The sequence below is a fragment of the Mustela nivalis genome (genome assembly GCF_964662115.1).
Source record: "Mustela nivalis genome assembly, chromosome: 14".
NCBI classification, from domain to species: domain Eukaryota; kingdom Metazoa; phylum Chordata; class Mammalia; order Carnivora; family Mustelidae; genus Mustela; species Mustela nivalis.
In genome coordinates, this window is record NC_139033.1 from 23900150 (window position 1) to 23921065 (window position 20916).

The window sequence follows — 20916 nt, forward strand, 5'->3', positions numbered from 1 at the left end:
CCACATAAAATAAGACCGTGCTTCCCCTCAAATGGCCTGTAGTCTAACAGAAGAAATAACTGAATGGCCCAGTCTAGTTTAAGTGCTTAATTAAAACAAACAAGCCCTGATCACATAGTCTATTTCCTCAGCTCTGTGTGCCTGACGCCGGGGCCCGGAGCATGGGTCCTGGACTCTAGAACACGGGTGCCTCCCCTCTGCTTGAGGACTTTTGCTTTGGTGGGGTGGGGGGGTGCAGAGCAAAATTTTCACCTCCTTCAAGACAGAGGAAAACTCCCCTGTGAATTTCTGCATGAATTCAGCTTGGCTGAAGGGATCTCTGGGCCCAGCCACTTCTAATATTATGACTCCTTTCCAAAGTTTGAGTAAGGGAGTAGGAGGAAGTAGTTCTTGGGTCTCATACAATTTTTTTTTTTTTAGGGAGTTAAAGCCTATTGAAATCAACCTGATGTGAAGCAGGCACTGGGCCAAGCCACTCCCCAGCTCCGCCCATCCCCTTCCTCCTGGTCCACAAAGGCTGCCAGTCATTCTGAATCATGCAGCAGGATCGCAGAGCCCTGCTGAAGCCACCAACGTGCAGCCGGCAGGTCTCTGGGAGATGAGAACTAACTTGTTTTTCTTTGTTCGTGAAGCCAAAGCTTCATGTTCTGTTGCTTGTACAATTACACGTTTGTTTGTTTGTTTGCAGCTCTGGGGGACGATCTTCAGTATCAAGGTTATAGCTGGCCTGTAAGTCACCTTCATGTGAATACCCAAAAATGCCTCCTTGGGACAGGGAATTCAAAAAGGCACCCCTCCATGGGGCCCCCTAGGAAAAAGGGTTCGGTGAGCGGAGCTCTGGTGGGCCTCAGCCCCATCCACCTCTTCACTTGGCTTTGCACAGTGCACCAACCGTGCAGCAGGACGGCAGCCTGCAAGGTTCTGCCTTCTGAGGACTTTATTTTGGTCTAGGGAGCACTGTAACATCTGTGTCCAAACAATACTGGATATTTAAAAGATCTCTTTATTGGGGAGTTATAATTTTGTTCTCCTGTTTTTTTCTTTATAAAATGCCAAAAGAAGTGTGATTGGCATTTTTTTTTAAACTTAGGAAAGTAAAAGCTGACTTGCAAATCCTAATGCTGTTAACTCTGACTTCAAGGTCTGTGATTTTTATTCCTAGGTTGTACAGAGTAAGTGTTCGCACGTCTTTACCTCATTCTTCTTCCTATTCCTGCCCCAGACCCCCAAAATCATGGGAATAGGAATCAACTTTACGCCATCCAGATTTTCAAGCAAAACCCGCGGATGCTCTCTGGGCTTCACAACTATTTTGAAATGAGACAACCAAGTTCCGACCGGGCCAGCTTATCAAAATGCTCCCTGTAGTGCTTCTGCTAGGGGGTGCCCTGGGAAGTGGGAGAACTGGTCATTCAGAAGGTGCCGCAGCAGCCGTCACTGCTGTGGACAGAGGGACCCCGTCCGAGTGTTTGCGGCGTCAGGAATATCGGCCCTGTCCCCACAGGCTCCTTCAGTGTTTGTTAATTTGATGTTTCCCAATTCCTAGAGGCTTCTCCCACCCAGCCACGAAGGTTAAACCGTGAGCTGCAGAACAGGCAAGGTTAAGAAGCCAGTTTGCGAAGGATCATCACAGAATGCTTGATCGGGCGGGAATAGTTCCTGTGATTCCTACACTCAGGATTGGAAATTCAGACAGAGAGCAGGCAGGAGGGCCATGGCTTTGGGCTGGCAGGGAATAGGCTTGGAACAAGCTTTTTAAAGTGAATGCGTGAGCCACGGGGTGGGGTGGGGGGCAGCTTTCAGAGGCCTGCTGCTGTGACAGTTCACCTCCTAGGACACCACCCACCTCGGACTCTCTCCCTGAGGGAGAAAGGCTTTCAGACAATGGAGGAGCAGCTCCGTGTGGGGTGGAGAGGGCTGGCAAGAACCAGAGACCTCTCTGTTGGTGGAGGCGCCGCCTATTTTATGTAAGGACTGGGATTGGAACAAGGAAGCATGCTCCCCAGATGATGTTACAAATATACAGAAATACAATTTAGACACATTGAGTGAACGCTTGCTTTCTCCTAGCCAGGGTTAAGTGGAAACGTTTAAAGAGTGTGGCACTCTCTGTCCCCGTAAAGGACGCCCCAGCGTTTTGTGGCACCCCGGACCACAGCGGTGGGATGCGGGACGCTACCTGGGAGAGGACGGCAGGGATCGCTAAGATGTCCGGACCGCCCCGGCACTTGGCTCTAGGCCCGCTCGCGTGTCTCAGCCCCGGGAAGAGCCCGGAGGGAACCCGGCTTGCAGGGGAGAGAGGGAGGACTCCAGCAGAGGGGCCAAGGGGCCTGGGATGCAGCTGGAGAGGAGAGCAACCGGGGCTCTGGCCCGGGGTGGCGGTGGGGGCTGCTCTGTAACAAGAGTGTGCGGGCGCTGAGCGGCCGCCAGAGCAGGGGGTAGATCTTGTCTGCATTAAAGATGTGTCCGCAGAGGAACCCGGAGTGGGAACCGGGGGAGTTTGAATCTACGCGGGTTCTGCGGATTCTGTTTAAGAGGCGGAACTGGTCTTCTTGGAAAAAAGGTGCAAGAAAAAAAAAAAAGAAGAAGTGGAAAGGTGTCGGGGTGCGGCGGGCAGAGCAGGGCGAGCAGCGCGCGGACCCCCGAGCCGCGAGCGGACACCCCTTCCCCCGGCGCCCCAGAGGGCGCGCAGGCTGCGGCCCGCGGACACCCCACCCCACCCCACCCCACCCCACCCCACCCCACCCCCAGGACGGGCCGGGCGCGGGCAGCCGGGCGGCCGGGCTTCCCCCTCCCCTCGCGCGGCCTCTCCCCCGCGCCCCCTCCCCCTCCGGGCCCGGCCGAGCCGCGGAGCCGCCCCGGGAGCGCGGGGCGCGGGCGGCGGGTCATGGCGCGGAGCCGGCCCGGGCGGTGCGGGCGGCGCGGGCGGCGCGGGCGGTGCGGGCGGTGCGGGCGGGGCGCGCTGCTGGCCTGCGCGGCGTGGACGGCGGGCTGGGTGCTGGCGGCCGCACTGCTGCTCCGCGCGCACCCGGGCGTCCTCTCCGAGCGCTGCACGGATGAGAAGAGCCGGCGCATCCTGGCCGCGCTGGTAGGTCCCGCGGCCGCGCTGCCCGGCGCCGCGCTCCCCGGGGGCCTGGGGCGGGACACCCTCTTCGGGACCCGGGAGCGGGGCAGTCGGGCGCGGTTGTCCCGGGGGGTTGGCTGTCCCGACACGGTGCGTGGAAGGCCCGGTGCGTACGACCCGTCTCTGCCCGAGAGTCCGCGGGCGCGCGGAGGTGTCTCTCCCGGTTCGCCAAAATTGGTCCTTTGTCCCAAGACCGCGCTCCTGCCCAACTGCTCTCCTGCCGCCCCTGAGCCCGCGCTCGGAAAGTTTGCCGATCCGCTCCGGGTCTCCCGACAGCCCCTCCGTGCCGGCGTCCCGCGTGCTGCGGTCCGGCTGCAGGCGCTGGCGAGGGCGCGGGCGGGCGGCGAGGCTCGGGGCCAGCGGGGACCACGCCTCTGCTTCTCGGGTTCTCTCGCTCGGCGGCTGCTGTGTGATTCCTACCTGGGTGCCTCTCGCCGAGCCCAACGCAGAGGGCTGGTAGGGCCCTTGTCTCCCTGCGCCCCAAAGCCGCGGCTCTCCCGGGCGCGGTTTGTGAGACCCGGGCCCCCTGCGCTCAGGCGAGCAGACCCCGGCAGACCGCCTCGTGGGGTCCAGACAGCGGTGTCCTAACAGGCGTGGGGCTGAGCTGTCCTAGCTGGCTGGGCAGGCCGCTGTGGTGTGCACCGGGCCCCAGACGCTTATCCGTCCCTTCCAAACGTTGGCTGCTCCTCAGTCTCTCCGTTTGGTCCGGAAGATCATGGGCGTTAGGAAGACTTGGAAAAAGGGAGAGGTCCCGGAAGGAAAGCTGAAAAGGTGAAGACAGCGGGCAAGGGCTACCCCTTTGGCTTTTTAAGCTCTTGTTCACTTCCCAAAACAGGGACCATCTATCTAAGCATTTCTCATGAAAGATGATCTATTTTCTAAGAAATCTTCCAAAAACGCATGGGAAGTTTACGGTCCAATTGCTTACATATGGGTGGGGGGTTTGAGACTGTAAGTTTTCATACTTTCGTAGCTTAAGAAATTGGAAAAACTAAAGAAGTGAGTGAAATATACAAACTCAAAGAAATCATATTCTCTAACCGAGTCTGATCATTTCTTGCTCATGGTGCAGGTGGAACCCTCATCACCGACTCCCTCCATCTGTCTGTCAGTCACCATTATCCACCATAATGGACCGTTACAGTGACCTTCCAGCAAGTTTTCTTTAACTTGCAACAATTCATCAGCTTTCTCAGTAACCCGTATAAAAATTCCTTTCACAAGGCTTTTTTCCACAGACTCTTCTTTTTTCACAGAGTCTTCTTTTGGGGGGACTGATTCACTATTTAAATGAACATAAAGAATTCCCCATCCCAGAGTGGAACACCTGTTTACAAAAATAATATAATAATCTTTTACATTAAAATGAAAATGCTGTTTTCACTTATTTATCTTTGGTTAAGTGGGAAAAAAACTAATGGAAATTATATGGCCCAATACAATTTAGGTAATTGCTAATCATAGCTTCCCCAGCATTCCAGCTCATAAATTAAAACCAATTCTGGTTAGAGGCTCTACTGATACATCCTAATGGCAGCCAGTAGGGGTTGGTTTAGTCTGACATGAAGCTGGAGATACGGGCTCTGCTTCTGAAGGCTGCTGGTCTCACCTCCTGCCCAAGAACAATCGGAAATACTTTCTCTGTCTGTCTTCCTGAAGTTCATCTGACGTCGTCCCAACGAATTGATTTTTCAGGGAACGTCACCTGGGCACCCTGTTCGAGGCCATTTTTTTCTCCCCCATGCTCAGGGCTTGGCTCGCTCTCCCTCCCACCATGCCTGGTCTCTGTCTACCTTCTCCATTCAGGACTTGTGGGTGTTAGCCCCGCCCAGCACCCTGGCTCCCTGGACCCCAGGACACTCTGAACTAGAACAGGGTTTGAACGGCGCCGCCGTCTCTGCCACCCAGACTCTGCTGGGCCCTGGCTGCCCGCAGAGCCCGGCATTGTGGCCGCCCAGGACTCACGCTGAATCGGCCCTCTGTCTCCAGCGCCTAGGCACTTTCAATTCATTCTGCCTGGCTTTTGTCCTTAACAAGAAAACTGGCCGTTATTTTTCTGACTGCTCTCCAGACCCTCATTAGCTTTCTGTCTGAATACCAAGCACAGAAGGGGTGCACTGCTGCTGAGCCAGAGGGGACCCTCTCCTTTCCTGCCAGAGCCGGGGGAGTCCTGCCCTCTTGCTGGCGTCCCAGGCCCGCAGTGTGGCAGGTGCCCTGGCTGGCCGGCGGGCGAGTCTGGAGATGAAGGTGCAGAGCTGGGAGTCGGCCTGCTGGCACCCCCGGGCGGCCCCCCTCCTGCCCAGGGAGCTCAGTGCACTTCTTGGCGCTGGGAGAGGGGAGAGTTGGAAGAGCCAACTGGAGTTGTTCCAAGGAGTTGAGCCCTGGGTCCTCTAGCTTTGGAGTTTCTGAGTCAGACTGCTGTCTCCTCTGCTGTGGTTTTTCAGCACATCTCATAATCAAGACATCTGTAAGCTCTCTTCAGCTCTCCTGTGAGGTTTCTAGAGCCTTCCTTTCCTCGTGAGCTGGGTCTGGGGCCGTCCCAGGCTGGGAAGCATCACTGAGCCTGGCTCCTGTTCCGTGGGCAGAGCACTGCACATAGCAGCAGAGAAGTGTTGCTGTGGGTCCCCGCTGGGCTTGCTCTGGGCAGGCCCCGGGCTAAGTGGCTTTCTGTGTATTAGTTCATGTCATCCCCTGTGCGAGGGGTGTGCTTGGACTCGCCTCACTTCACGGATGGCAAAACTGAGCCCCAGAGATGTAGATCAACTTTTCCCGATTCACGCACTTAGTGTGTCCTGCAGAGTAGGACCCTCTCTGAGACCTCTCTGGGACCCTGAGCAGTGGGACAGCAGAGACTCTGTGACAACAGGTGGCTTCCTCGATACTGAAAACCCCAAGTACCTACTGGGTATTCTTCATCCTCCTATAGCATCCCCAGAATAGTCCCACGTGCTCCATTGTTCAGAAGGGGGAACTCCCTTTTGGCTCTGTAGGTCTTGACGTAATTTAATTTCGCTGCCTCCAGTACAGATTGCTTTTTCACAGGACAGGCTTAGCTTTCTTTGCTGTGGTAGAAACCCGCGGCCCCGGTGGGACTGCAGCATCCAGAAAGATTTTACAGCAGGGAATATCTCTGCTCCTCCGGTGCTCCGGCCGTGTTTGCAGTGTGTATCTTCTGAGCCACCCAGAGGTCAAGAGGTTTGCGCAGTGACAGGCGGACTGCCCCCAGACGCAGCAGCGCCCAGCTCACCGCCCAGGAGCGCAGTTCTAGCTCGGGCTGTCTTGCCAAGGGGGCAGAAACTTCGAGCTTTTTAAAAACAAGAATGAACGCGCAGGAGAAAACCCAGCCCTCGGGCTTGACCTCTGAGACCCCTGCAGCAGTTTCTCCGACTGGAGTGGACGGGTTTTGTTTTTGCCCGAGAGCCACGGTAGGAGCTGGAGGGTTTCTAAGCACCAGCCGCTAGGATGTTCCTCGCGGGACTGGGAGCTCCGGGCGAGGGCGTAGGGCCGCACACGGTCCGCAGACGCGGATCCACTGCGGATGCGGATCCACTGAGTCTTCGCAACCGGAAAGGGCCCATCAAGATAAGGAGACTTCCTTAACTTGCTTTTGTATTTTTCAGTTTATTTTAAAACGCGATACCTGTGGGGTCGGTATGCTGCGCATTTGGGGGCAGAGACGTGCCTGTCCCCAGCTGGCAGCTCCCGTCCTGTTCAGAGAAAAGGGACTTTGAACACGGACTTCCTGCGACAAACCACTTCCACAGGTTCCAGCGCAGCCACCTCAGTAGGACGTGCTTGCGCGATTTCACCGTTGCTCTCACGAGGGCAGGTTTTAGTTAGCTTGTAGACCTGTAGTTTGTCCTTTAAGTTCACTGGTGTTTGAAGGCTAAGTTAATTCTTCTCGGGCTTTAGGAGATACAGACGTGCCAAAGGAACCTGCAGATTCCCCGCAGCACTGGGAGCCTGCGGAGCCCCAGCGCCGAATTCTTCGGTTTCTGTAAGAGAGGGGGACCCGCAGGGCTAATGCACATCACCCAAAAGGACGATGAGCAGCCCCTCTGGAACAACCACACAGTGCACACCCTGCCTTAGTGTCAGCTACCTCCTATGACGAGCAAGGTGACACAGACACCACAAGTGACATCATAAACCCAAGACCTCCCCTAAGGTAGCGGAGGCCCGCCGGGGTCCTGGGCATCTCACTCTGCTTCCTGGCCTTCCCGACGAGGCTTGACACTGCAGTCCAGAAGCTGTCAGCTCTGCGGGAGGCCCCTCCTACCCCAAGCTTCAGGAAAACAGCCCCAAATAATGTGCCCCTCCAAAATGGATAGGGTCTATGCCCAATTCGATGATTTTGCCGTTGTTCAAAATGTCTTGTAACTCCTGATTGGAACAGCTGTCAGAACATGCAGGGGCAACATTGTATAGATTTTAATTCAATTTGAACTCGATTTCATCAATGCAGGAGAGTTTTGTAGAAAACACTGTGGTGGGGAGCCAGTGGGAGAGAGGATGGGGCACGGGAGTCTGGTGGACTGGGAGCTGCGGGCCGAGGTGGGAGATGAGGATCCCCAGGGGACACCGGGCTGCCTCCTCTCCCCCCCCCCACCTGGGGAAGGTTGATCTGGCCCTTGCAGGGTAGAAGCATTTTTCTCTGGCAGAGACACAGCATTTTTTTCATAGGACAGCCTGATAGGTCACACACAGGTGCCTGCGCTCACTTTCCACAACCCTGAACCATATCCCGTTCTCTAAGCATACCACACTGCTTTGTAACTCAGGCTCTTTGCAAGGCTTGTTCCCTGCAATGAAACTGCCCCCTCTCTCCTTATCTGCTAAGCACACTGCAATTAGGCTTTCAGAATTGAGTTCAGGTGCATCTGTCCCAGAAGAAGTCTCCTCAGAATTGAGTTCAGGTGCATCTGTCCCAGAAGAAGTCTCCTCAGAATTGAGTTCAGGTGCATCTGTCCCAGAAGAAGTCTCCCTCCCACCCCCTCTTATGACCAGGGCTGGAGAGATTGGAGACAAGTAGCATTCATGGAGACAAACAGGTCCTCTGAACCTGTGACTCTGGTTGACCTTCACAGGTGGTCTGTGGCACCATGGGCATCCCATGTTACAGAGCTGGAAACAAGCCACTAGCTTGTATGGGGCAGAGCCAGGAGGCAAGCCCAGTCTGCCCCAGGGCCAAGCCTGCTGTTTAAGATCCTATACAGACCATACTCTGCTCTCATGGGTTCAAAAGGCAGCTGCCTCTGTGATGTGAATTCCTGAGCCTGGTACCTGTAGTTGGATAGGGGTTCAGCTCACACACGGCTGGGTGAAGTCGGGGGAGTGGCATTCTTGATTTGAAGGTGGCCGTGAGTGGCTGAAGCAGCAAGGCCTTGCCCATGGCCATTCCTGGTCCCAGAGGAGTGGAGCTGTCTCCTTGGCCCGCAGGCGTCTCTCCTGGCTGGTGGCAGTTTTGGCCACAGCTCGGGATGAAAGTAAAGGCTCTGGGACATCGTAGCTGACACCCTGCACACTCGCTGCTCACAGTGCAGTGGACTCTGTCTGTCTCCTCCCTTCTCTCCGGGTTGTCCCAGGATTCTGAAGCTCCCAGCTCAGGACTCACCTTCTCCCACCAAACGGTTCTGTTCTTCATTCAGAAGCACTTTGGATTCAATTCTAAATGAGACAACACTCCAGAAATGTTTATGGACTTGAATCAAATAATTTGGGGTACCATACTTAGAGGAATTTTGGGGGCTCTATAAGGACATTTTTAAAAAACTATTTTTAAAAAATATTTTTAATTTTTAATAATTTAAATAATTTTCAAAGTAATTTTTAAATAAATTAAAAATAAAAAGTATTTTTAGGTTTACTAAGGAAATGTGGAACTCTGCAAACACCAGATAGCGAGAACACTTCACCTTTCATCCCCGCACCCCCCCCACCCCGAGAATATCCAGAGCCCTGCGGCGAGCCCGAGTCAGTGGCCATGTCTTAGCAGAGAGTGAATGACTCAAAGGGTCCCGATCCTTTCAACACCCATTTCCTGACTCCAAGCCGTGGAATTCAGAGGATGGCATTTTACCAGCGTGTGTTCCGTTAAATGGCAAGATGAACACAGCATCACGTGTATTTAACACAGATGTCTAGGTGTTTATTAACACAGAGCCACCAGGGGCGTGTGTTTTCCAAAGACAAAAACGGCAGCCCAGCTTGGCTCTCCCAAGTGCCGGGGTCTGTTCATGACCACGCACAGGTCTCTGTCACTTGCGTCCTTGTGCTTGGCCAGGGCTGCACACCCACCACCCAAGGTGTGATACTGGCAGCCCACAGAGGAGGGATGGCTCCCGGGAGTGTCCTTCAGCAGAAAGCCCCAGGATCGGATCAGATGGTGTGGACTGCTATTGCCTAAAATGGTCCCGAAAATCCAGATACTTGTTTTAAGAACCAGGAATATTTCTTTTTAATAAGCATTCTGGTGATGTGTACTTTGAACAATTGACCTAGAGTCTTTATAAAGGCCCACAGGGCTTTAGCTAACACTCTGGAGCCGGGCATGGTTTTGAGGTCCCCCTTTTTTGGGCATTAGAAAAATAATGTGGATCATAGACCTCCCATGTTGCATACGGAACAGAACCAGTAATCAAAGCAATGGACAGTTCCGCGGCATGTGTACCCAAGTTCACGCGGAGCCGAGCAACTCGCCTCAGGACTCTCCAGTGGGGCTTGGTACCACGTGAGGCCCCGCGGGTCACAAAAACGTTGTAGATTTCAGATCTTCGGGGCCTTTGGGATCGTCCCCCCATCCGGGCCCTGAAAGCACGTTGTCCGAGTTTGAGCGGCTCATGAAGGGAAGCTGACCGGCGCGGCACAACCAGAGTCTCTGCGGAGCATGTCACCTGCCCATTCTGGAGCAGCATCTCGGGACGCCTCGCACTTGAATAAATAACTGGTTTCCACACGCTTTTCCCACTCGGCCGGTCCGAAAACTGAGCCAGGGAGGCAGACTGGTGACGCAGGGACGGAATCCGAGCCTCAGAGCCGGGGCGGGCGTCGTCTGCTCAGGAGGCCACCATCCAGCCAGGCCACCCTCCCCGCGTGACTCTGGGCCCCGACCCTGCTGTCTGCGCGGTGCCGCTCTCTAGCTGCGGCTGGTCACTCAGGGCACTTGGTCGTGCATGTGACAGTGAGGGAAACAACACGGCAGCCCTTGTCTGTCACCTGATGGGAGTGAGGGGGACCCCCTGCCACATCTCCTGGGCAGCAGAACTTCTAGGAAGGGAGGCCAGCATCTGCTCACGTGGAAGGAAGACGCACCTGTTGGGGGACAGTTGGAGGTAGATCCTAGTAAGGAAGGGTCTAGGGGGTTGGCTTTCCTGAAAGATTAAAACCAAAAACAGAGGAACAGTCCTCCACCTTGCTGTATACTGTCCTCCGTCTTCGACCACAGCCCAGCAGGACCACCAGCCAGGGCCTGGCTGGTCTGTCTGCCTAGGATGGTTGTGGTGTGCTGGGGGAGGCCGCTGGTCGCCTCGTGTGGAACCCATTCTGAGAGCCGCTGAAGTTTAGGAGAAACGCCATCTGAGGGCTCCTGACCCCTCCTCACCTCCGCCAGGGACCAAAGGCGCCCTGTGCTTCCAGAATAGCTCCCATGTTCTGAAAGGCGTCCCTCGTGCCTCTCTCCTGCCCTGCTGACATGACCGACCACGCAGCCTCTTCTATTTCCTGCACAGGGCGCTCCTCTGAACCCCTGCCCTCCTTCCAGACCTGCTGGCCTTACAGGCCGCAACACCGGGTGTCAGAGACACCCGGCTGCGGGTACATGCTTGCAGGAAGGGCTGTTACTGTGCCTATTCTGACCCCAGCTGAGGCGCACAGGGGACTCCCTGCCCAGATCTGACTTAGCCATTCTTAGATGGGGGGGTTCGAAGCTCCCCAAGGCGACCTGCCCATATGGCCATGGTCGATGACTACTGACCTGGCCAGCCCTGTCTCTGACAGCTGAGGGAACTGTCACCAGCTGGTGGAAGGCTTTTTCCAGCATCTCGTGGCTGGACAGGGGCACAGTGGGGGGACCCACGTCTCGCCTCCAGTGTCCCAATTCTGAAGACCTGGGCCTCGTTGAATAATGTAATAAATATGAGACACTCTTTTAGCACTTCCACTTATTTTTTTGAAAGATTTTATTTATTTATTTGACAGAGATCACAAGTAGGCAGAGAGAGAGGGAGGAAGCAGGCTCCCCACTGAGCAGAGAGCCTGATGGGGGCCCGATCCCAGGACCCTGGGATCATGACCTGAGCCGAAGGCAGAGGCGTTAACACACTGAGCCACCCAGGCACCCCTCCTCTTAATTTTTTAAAAAGAATTTATTTATTTATTTGTCAGAGAGAGAGAAAGAGAGCACAAGCAGGGGGAACAGGAGAGGCAGAGGGAGAAGCAGGACTCGATCGAGATGCGGGACTAGATTCCAGAACCCCAGGTCATGACCTGAGCCGAAGCCAGATGCTTCACCGACTGAGCCGCGAGGAGTCCTAACTTTCAGTGAATTACCCACTGACCCAAACAGCCCGTGTGGGTCACTCCATGAGGTCTCTCTCGACGGCTGATTACAGCGCCCTGTGCAGGGACCGACCCTGCCCCTCTCCCTTCCCCTGCCTGGCGTCAGCCCGGCCGCTCCTGCCTTGTGACCCGCTGTCCCCTTCCTTCCAGTGCCGGGACTACGAGGGCGGGGCGCTGGTGGGAGACCTCTGTGAGGACCTGTGCGTGGCGGGGAAGCTGCTGTACCGGCGTTGCCTGTACTACGAGAGCGGCAAGAAGGTGCTGCAGGCCGACTGGCGCGGCCGGCCCGTCATCCTCAAGTCCAAGGAGGAGGCCTTCTCCAGCTTCCCGCCGCTCGGCCTGCTGGAGGACGCGGCCGACGAGGGCGCCCAGGACTTCCCGGAGGCTGAGCTGCTGCTGCTGGTGGCCGGCGAGGTCAGGAACGCGCTGGGCCTGGAGCTGCCCGGCGGCAGCCTGCGGCCCCTGTGGCCAGGCGGGCGCGGTCCGCGGTGGCGGGGCCAGCTGGCCAGCCTGTGGTCACTGCTGCAGCAGGAGGAGTTCGTCCTCTTCAGCCTGCTGCAGGACCTGAGCCGGCACGCCCTGCCCGTGCTGGGCTCCTGCGGCCACTTCTACGCCGTGGAGTACCTGGCAGCCGGCAGCCCCCGCCACCGGGCCCTCTTCCCCCTTGAGGGCGCGGCGGGGGGGCCCCGGGGCAGCCGGGGCCAGGCCAAGGCCGTCAGCGACATGGCGCTCAGCTTCCTGGACATGGTGAGCCATTTCGAGGACGACTTCTCTCACCGCCTCCACCTGTGCGACGTCAAGCCGGAAAACTTTGCCATCAGGAGTGACTACACGGTGAGTGGCTCGAGGGCCGGGGCGTGGGGGTGGTGCGGGGCCGGAGCGTCGGGGAGCAGGTTCCCGAAGCCTGGGGCGGGGGGCACGGCCACCTCAGGCAAGCTCCCGGCCTGGACAAGCCAGACCTGCCGGGGCACCTCCTCTCGGGAGTGAACGAGAGACTCTGGGGAGCACAGGCACCCTGCCCCTCCGGGCGGGGAACGACAGCGAAGGCGCCCACAGCAGCGTCGTCCTCCGCCGGCCTCTTCTGGTTTCTCCGAAGACCTAACTTGAAAGCAAGCTCTTGCTGAGGGCAGAAAGCAGTCTTCAGGAGACGCGGCGCTCCAGAGGATGACGGAGAAAGGTGGCCTCGGGGGCTGTGCTGGCTGATGCTCTAGGATTGTGGCAGGCTTTTCCTGATACGCTCCTCCTGGACAGGCTCTAGTTTCCCTTCCCCAGGTGAGAATTCTAGAGGGACAGCTGGAGTTCTGGTGCCTTCTGTACGGGGAAGGATCTGCCCGCGTGGAAGTGCCTGGCTCCGGGCTGCTCTCTGGAGGGTCGGTGAAGTCCCTCTCCCACTCTGGGCAACACAGGTGTGCAGGGAATTAAACGTGCTGGGAAAGCAGCCAGAGGGAGTTCCAGGTTTCACTGCACGATAACCCCCTCCCGCTTCACCCCGGCTGGGCTAAACCTGAGCATCGCATTGTTGTTGGGGTGACCCGGGTGCCTGAACGCAGGTGTCCTTCCCCTGTGCTGGGACAAATGCTGGAACCGCTCAAGAAGACGTAGGTGTGAGTGCGCAGCTGGCAGTGGGAGCGGGCTGTGTCCTGGTCCTCCGCTCCCAGGCTGTGACAAGGTGGCTCATAACGGCGATGCTGGCAAGTGAGGCCAAGGGGACCTCAGCCACAGCAGAGGGCTGGCCGCTGAGCGTGCCGGGTCCTGGAGGAATGGTGCTCTTCATCCCGATTAAAAACAGAAAGGGACAAAAGAGAGGGCTCTCTTATTTCCAGCCAAGGGTTTTCACGGCAGGTGGCATAGGAATGCCTTCTTAAAACAGCCTGGAATCTAGAAAACTAAATTTGCCCCCTGGGTCACCCCCTTCCCCAGTCAAGCCTTGTCACCGTAAAGAGCATTGTGGCAGCTGGCCCAATCTGCTTTGTCCTAATGCCTTCCTGGTCCCTGGCAGCCCCAGAGGGACTGTTAAGCTGGGGGTCGCTCCAAGTGTGGATGGGGAAGACCTGAGAGGTTCCAGAAGGTTCTGCACTCTGGAGGCACTCAGCTCTGTCCGCAGCATCCCGAGCTCCACGAGACCCGTAAACATGGTCCGAGCTGTGAAGGGGAGGGACACCCCAGGACTCCACAAGCATATTTTTTGGAGGTGAAATCCTGGCCAAGCTTCCCTAATTCATGAGCAGTACGTTTATGTAAAGGACATGAGGGACCCCCGTTCTCTTTCTCAGAGAAGTCCTGGGAACCTGGGTACCCCAAGGCCCTGGGAAAGGCGGTGTGGCGTGTCTGCTCACACCACCGGCTTTGGCAGTTCCGGGGCCCGTGCTCATCTGACACCGGTTTCTTCATCCAGTGAGTACTGCGGAGCGTCAGTGAGTGGAAATCCACAGGGGCAGTAACGTTTGAGGGAATTGGGAAGCCGACTGGGCTGGGTTCCCAGGAAAAGCTGTAGGAGCTGGGGGAAAGGGAAACATGGCACGCTGCTGGCTTGTGCACTGCACGAGAGTTGTGCCTTCCAGCATCTTGTGTAGATAGGCACCACGTATTTGTTCAATGAAATAATGGCTGCGATTTTTGACCTAGCCCCAGACTGGGCCCTGTGGACTGTGCTGGGGCACCCACTCGCCTCTGCCTGAGCTCACCTCCTCTTCTCAGGGGCAAATGGGGAGGGAGGACAGAGGGTCCCCTTTGGCCAACCCCGGCATTATTGACCTTATAGATACTGAGGTTCAAGAAGCTAACTTGCCCTATGATTTCATAACTTTAAATGAAACCCAGCAGTGTCAGCATCACCAGAGAACTTATTAGAAATGCACATTTTTCTACCTCCCCACCAAGACCCGCTGGGTCCGACACTTGGGGTGGCACGTGGAGACTTGCAGTCACTCCCTGTCTCCGGGCCCCACTGACAGGTCCTGAGAATTTATCTGCGGTTGCAAAGGAAAAACTGGGAAACACCACTGCTTTGTGCCCCCCAAACATGGCTAGCACGTGCTCCTTCCAATCCCATATGTGTCCTACGTGACAGTTACACCTTTCAGTGGGGAATGAGACAATTCTCATCAACCCTTTCTAGTTTGAAGCGGGATGAGTTTGATGAAGGTGCGAGTTGTGTCGTTTCGTGCAGGGAGGCCGTTAGGGTTCTCCTGACGTGATTCAAGAAGCCGTAGGCAGTTCTTTCTGCTGGCGTGGCTGCTGCTCTTATTTTAGGTGTGTGGAGTTATGCTTACAATAGCCGTAATCCGTTCTGCACTGTACGCTAAAAATTAAAAAATAAATCTGGCTCTCCCTGGGAGACGGGAAGGGAACAATCAGGAATGGGAGTGAGAAGTCACAAGGAGGGGAAAGTGTGTGTAGGGGCCCAGGGGATGCTGGGGAGGTTGCCAGAAAGTATAGAAAGGAGGGAGGCTCTGTGGTCCTGTTAATAAATTATAAGGACAATAGATTCATGAGCACAGCCCAATGTATTTTTAGTCTATTAGCTATGGTAAATAGTGAAATTAGCTATTTCTTTTGGCTAAATAACGAGATAGGGAAAATTGATTAAAAGTGTAATTTCTGTTTGCTGTGCCTGAATTAGTCATTAGGGAAAGCTCTTATGTAGTGAAACGTTTCCTGTTTTTTATGTTCATTATCTTCCATACATTTTGAAAGAAACTATTTTCCCTCTTCTGTTTTACTGACCCATCCCCCAAGGAAGTTTACTGCCTCTGGCATCACTCCTGGGTGAACCACAAAAACCTAAACTGGGGAATGTAGCTTCTAACACAGCTGAGTTGCGGAGGAAATGGACCCCAGCCAGCGAGGCCTTGCCGGGGTGCTACCAAAGGCTACCAAAGGCAGAAGGAAGGGCCGGTGCTCGGAGGACAGCCTGTGAAGGCTTGCGAGACGCCACAGACGCCAGCAAATTCATCAAGTCTTCTGAAAGCTTTTTTAATACCTAGAAGCTATGAACTGCTTGATTTGGGAAGAATCCAGGTTTTATCAAGTTTGAGATCTTTTTTTTGTTGTGGTTTTGTTTTTAAAATTCAGGTGGTGGAGGGAAATCTGCATAATGTAGACATTCTTCTTTTTTTCTGGTTTGGAAGCCTATTTGGTTTGAAGCCAAGAAGAGAAATCTGCAATTCCAGGGGGTCGACCGTGGCCTCCTGCCGACAGTGGCATTTTGGCATTTTGGCGTTTCATATCTGATGCTGTTGGACCTGGGTCCGTGTGCATCAGCCCTAATGCGAGACGGTTGATGCTGCCGTTTGCAGCCAAGTTTCCATCCGTGCAGTCAGTGGGAAGCCGGTGGATTCAGGTCACAGAGAGGCCACAAGGAGACGGCGTAGGTCCTGCCCACCTGCTGTCGCCGTCACACCCACAGATCTGCCCCAGGAGGGCGGTTTCTTCTTCCGATACAGCAATGGAGAGGGGATTCGTTTATTTTTAAGACATTTCGGAGATTCTGGTTTTTTTTTTTTAAAGTTTATTTATTCATTTATCCATTTGAGAGGGAGAGAGCTAGCACGGGGGGAAGGGCAGAGGGAGGGAGAGTCCTCAAGCAGACTCTGCGGTGAGTGCTGAGCCGGAAACCGGGGCTCGATCCCAGGACCCCGAGATCACGGCCTGACCGAGCATCAGACCCTCACCTGACTGAGCCATCCAGGCGCCCCTCAGAGATCCGACTTTTAAAGCTGAGAAAGTGTTTGAGGTTGAAAAACGTAATCATAAGCTTTGCAATATGATCAATGCCAGGTGGTTGTGTGACCCAAGCTGGAGCCCCAGCACGGCCCGGGCTCCCCTTTCCGGCAGGCAGCGTTCTGCCCTCCCACAGCCCACAGGCACCTGCACTGCCAGCGCGGAGAGGGGGTGCCCCAGCCCCCGCGGTGCTGAGCCTCGGTGTCCCTTGATGGCCGTGTGCTGTGTTGGTTGCAGGTGGTGGCCATCGACGTGGACATGGCCTTTTTTGAACCTAAAATGCGGGAAATTCTTGAGCAGAACTGCACGGGAGACGAAGACTGCAATTTCTTCGACTGTTTTTCCAAGTGTGATTTGCGCGTCAACAAGTGTGGAGCAGAAAGAGTCAACAGCAACCTGCAGGTAGGCGGCTGCCCCCGCGGGGGCTGGGGGACATCGTTCTTGGGGGCAGCCGCTGCCCTCTGTGTGGGTCACCCCGCTCACATGGCCCAGGTCACCCCTCCCATGCCACCTGTGCTCAATATGCTCAGTGGGGACAGGGACGGCAGGAGGCAGTGTCCTCTGCCCCATGGGCTGTCGGTCATATGACCCCATCGGGGTCTCCTGGATGGAGCGGCCAGCAGACCCCTTTGCTGGGCTCCCCATGTCCTCCTAACGTAGTCCTTTTCTAACTTAAAAGTTTACTAAAAAAAAATATCCCTGCGCCGACTGACAGAGCAAAGGAATAGAATTTTCTAAAATTTCTGAGCTCGACGTAACGACAGGTAGCTCTCGGGCCAGCAGAAGGTGGCTGGGTGATGGAGGAATGACGTAGGTCCGCTGGGTAGCTCCTACTTCACCCCTGACTAAACTGATTTCCAGAGGGTTCAATGATCAACTCAAAAAACTAGGATCCTAAAGGTAACAGAGAAAAACTGGGAGAATTTAAAATACCATCCGACAGTAAGCAAGGCCTTCCTGAGTATGGAACACAACTCAGAGGTTGTAGGAAGAACTCCCGACAGATTTCACTCTCTTGAAAAATCCATATAGTGGAAACAAAACTAAACAAAATCCCTCCAGATACAAGCAAAATTTAAAAGTTAAATGAGAAAATGGGTAAAACGTTTGCCATCGCTGGTTCAGATCAGGAGAGAGAGGACGGGGGTCCTCACGCACCGGCTGCTGTCGGGGCTCAGAGACTGTCCCCCAGGATTTCCTTCCGCAGTGGACCTTCTTTGCTGTGGCTACTCCACGTGCCAGTGGCAGCGTTCAGGGATTGGTCGGTGGGAGCAGGGGTCTGCGCAAAGCCCAGGGTCCGGCCCCAGTAAGGAACACCGGAAGATTTCCTTCTCCCTCAAGTCCATGGAGGCATGGTTCTCAGGAACACACCTCAATAAATCCCTGCCTGCAAGCTTCTCTCTTAGAGTCCACTCTCCAGGAAGCCAGCCAAAGCCAGCCAGAGGGGATGTCCTTACAATATAAAGAGCGTCTGCAAATTAATATGAAGAAGAGCAACAGTCTGATGCAAATGTGAGTGAAGGACATCAACTTGACCATTCACTGGAAAGGAAACACAAATCGCTTTCACCCGACGGCGAAGAACGATGCAAATTAAACCATTTTCACCCATCAGTTGGCAAAAATGAAAGATAACACACGTGTTGGCTGGGCCGTGGGGAAGACAACTGTTCTCATCATACGTTGCTGTGAGAGCATATCTCAGTACAACTTTCACGGGGTTGATTGGGCAATATCTACTAAACAAAAAATGCACATACCCCTAGGCCCAGAAATTCCATTTCTAGAAATTTATTGGCATGGGCAACGTGAAAATCACATACAAGGAAGATATTTCTTGCAGCATTGTTCATAACAGCAAAAGTTAGTAAACAGCCTCAATTTCCACCAGTAGCGAACTAGTTAAATAATGGGTATGATCTTCCCACACGTTTGAGGTGCGGCCATGAAAGCGAACAGGAAATCCCCGTAAGAACTGACATTTCCATGTCTCCCCCTGGGGTTCGGTTAAATGGAAACGGAAGCTGAGGAAGTGTGTAGTAGACCGCCTTTGTGCAAAGTGGAAGGGAAGGGAGAAGCGTGCATAGGCTCCTGTGCACGTACTCTGTCTAGATGGATATTCAAGGAAGAGATCAGCTCCCAGAGTTGGGAGCAGCTTGGAGACCTAGGACCTACATATGGTCTGTCCTCCGGGACATTGAACATTTTTGCGTATGGATTAGCAAATAAAATAGAACTAAGGTAATTTGTTTTTATTATTTATTTATGTATTTTTTCCTTTTTTTTATTGTATTCGTTAGTCACCCTACCACGAATCATGGAACACTAAATCAAAACTAATAATATATTGTACAGTAATTTGTTTTTAAAAAGAATCTTTGCCCTTGCAGGGAGTGGGAAGCAGAAGTTCGTCGCTTGTCTTCTGTGAAAAGTAGCTTTACAACACAGAGGCCTCTGTTCAGTGAGTCCGAGACAGTGTGACACAGAAAAATAAAGCGCATTAATTAGGTGCCCCTGGGAGGAGCCCGCCCAGCGTGGGGGGCCTGGGAGAGCCGTGGGAACAGGCCGCGCGTTGCCGGGAAGGGTTTCAGGAGATCTGCGCATTCAGGGGCACCTCTCGGCTGTGAGATGCTGGCTGAATTCTTCTCTTCTGCTCCTGAAATAAAAGGGTTCAAAGTCCTTCCAGGACAGTCTCTTCTCCGTGCATCTCAACGTGTGACCCTGGTTGCCAGCCACACACCCCCCGGACCCCTGAGCCAGTCCTGTCCCGCGGGCATTGCCCGTTGCCTGGTCCACCTACGGCCGAGCCGGTCCTCAGGGTCGTGGCGACTCAGCCGAGGGGCCGCTCCGCACGGGCAGCGGGTCATCAGCCCTTTCCGCTCCCTCTCGGGAGGTGTATTCGGCGACCCCGGCCCTCCCTGTGCGCCCCGGGCTGGACGCGGGGCTCCCGTCCTGCTGCTGGAAGGGACGGCAGCTTTGGGACCCGACGCCCGCTGCCCCCGCGGGAGGAGGCCTCCCTGCGGGCACGGTGGGGGCGGGGGGCTCGCGGCCCCGCACTGACCGCCTCGTCTGCCGTCCCTCAGGTCATCTGCGACAAGATCTTCCGCCACTGGTTCTCCTCGAGTCTCGGCGGCTCCGCCCTGTCCTTCCCGCGGCAGCGGCAGCTGCGGGACGCGGTGCAGGAATGCGCGGACCCCCGCAGCACCGCGCGCGGCCCCCCGAGAGCAGCCCGCGACGTGTTCCGGAAGCTTCGGCACCTCCTCCGAGCCACGCAGAGGGAACTGCAGGACGCAGAGGAGTAGCGGCGGCCGCGGCAGCCTCGGGCGGGTTCCCCCCAGCAGGTCGTTGGAAGGAGGAACCTTCCTCTCGGCCGGCGCCGCGCGGCAGGTGCGCCCCTGCTCGCCCGCGGACTCCCCGCCGGCCGCCGCGAGGGCGCCTCTTCCCTCCCAGCCTGGCCTCGTTCCGTCTTGTGGGGCTACCACCCTGCCTTGGGCCGTCACCCCTTTAAAGATGACACGAGGGAGGCAGGCACAGAGCGTGTTTGGAGCCTCTCCGTCAGGGAGCAGCGCGGACCGACGGGCCGTTACTGTGCAGAAGGGGCCGGTGCTCGGCGGTGAGACCCGGAGCTCCAGCTCGCCTCCCTGCCCACGTCACCGCCTTCCAAAACGTGCACGTGTGTGTGCCCACGGGCAAGTGTAGGTGTTGGCACAGGTGCACTCGCACGAGTCTGTGTGCGTGAGTGTGCACGTGAGTGTGAGTTGTCCCGGCGTGTGCTTGCCGTGTGAGTGTGAGCAGGGGAGTGTGCGAGGCTCTGGGGTCCCTGCTGTCTTCGGGAACAACCAGCCGAGCTGGAATTGGGAATCTGGAATTATACACAATAAAAGCCAAACGTTGCATCTTTAGGAAACGTCATTTGTCATGAGAGGAGGGTAAAGAGAGCAGGTAGCGGGTTGGAGAGGCACATGGATTTTATGGATTGTGTTTTAGCACTTTAATGCTCACCTCAGCACACCGGCTTTCTGTCCCCAGAGAAGCTGAAGCAGCACGAGTGCCAAGGTCAGGAGGGTCAGGCGTTGGCTTCGCTGGAGTCAGAGGCTAGCTCCTTCCTGTCCCTGAAATGCCCACAGTGGAGGCCCCGTGAAGCTCCTCGCAGTCCCTGTCGGGGCAGGCGGGGGAAGCCATGGGAGCCAGCCAGGCTCTCCCGGGAGGGAGCCCAGTGGGAGGGGTGTAGCAGGTGCACCACAGGTCACTAGCTGGTCCCCCCAAAGGTAAGTCAAGAAAGATGCAAGGAGATGAGAAGGAAATTGTTGGTGGCTTACAGATCAGAGAAGACAAAGTGATGTGCAGTTGAAACAAAATCACAGATTGACAAATTCCAAGCGATTTCTCTTTTCCTCACCCAGTCCTTTCCCGGGGCGGACAAAGGGGAATGGCGTGCCTGTGTTCATTTGGGCGCATTTCTCCAGAACCTACCCGGGCCCTCCCTGGGCTCACTGGGAACGTCTCCGGGGCGA

General features: G+C 55.5%; 1 protein-coding gene across 1 annotated transcript; it reads left to right on the forward strand.

Annotated features, from left to right (window-relative positions):
* Positions 1-2887: 2887 nt before the first annotated feature.
* Positions 2888-20215, forward strand: DIPK1C (divergent protein kinase domain 1C; the record flags this gene model as incomplete). Its single annotated transcript, XM_082698183.1, has 4 exons — positions 2888-3088; positions 11831-12514; positions 16640-16804; positions 19486-20215. 4 exons carry the CDS (start codon positions 2888-2890, stop codon positions 19702-19704), a joined length of 1269 nt encoding a protein of 422 aa, XP_082554309.1. The 3' UTR covers positions 19705-20215.
* Positions 20216-20916: the final 701 nt, after the last annotated feature.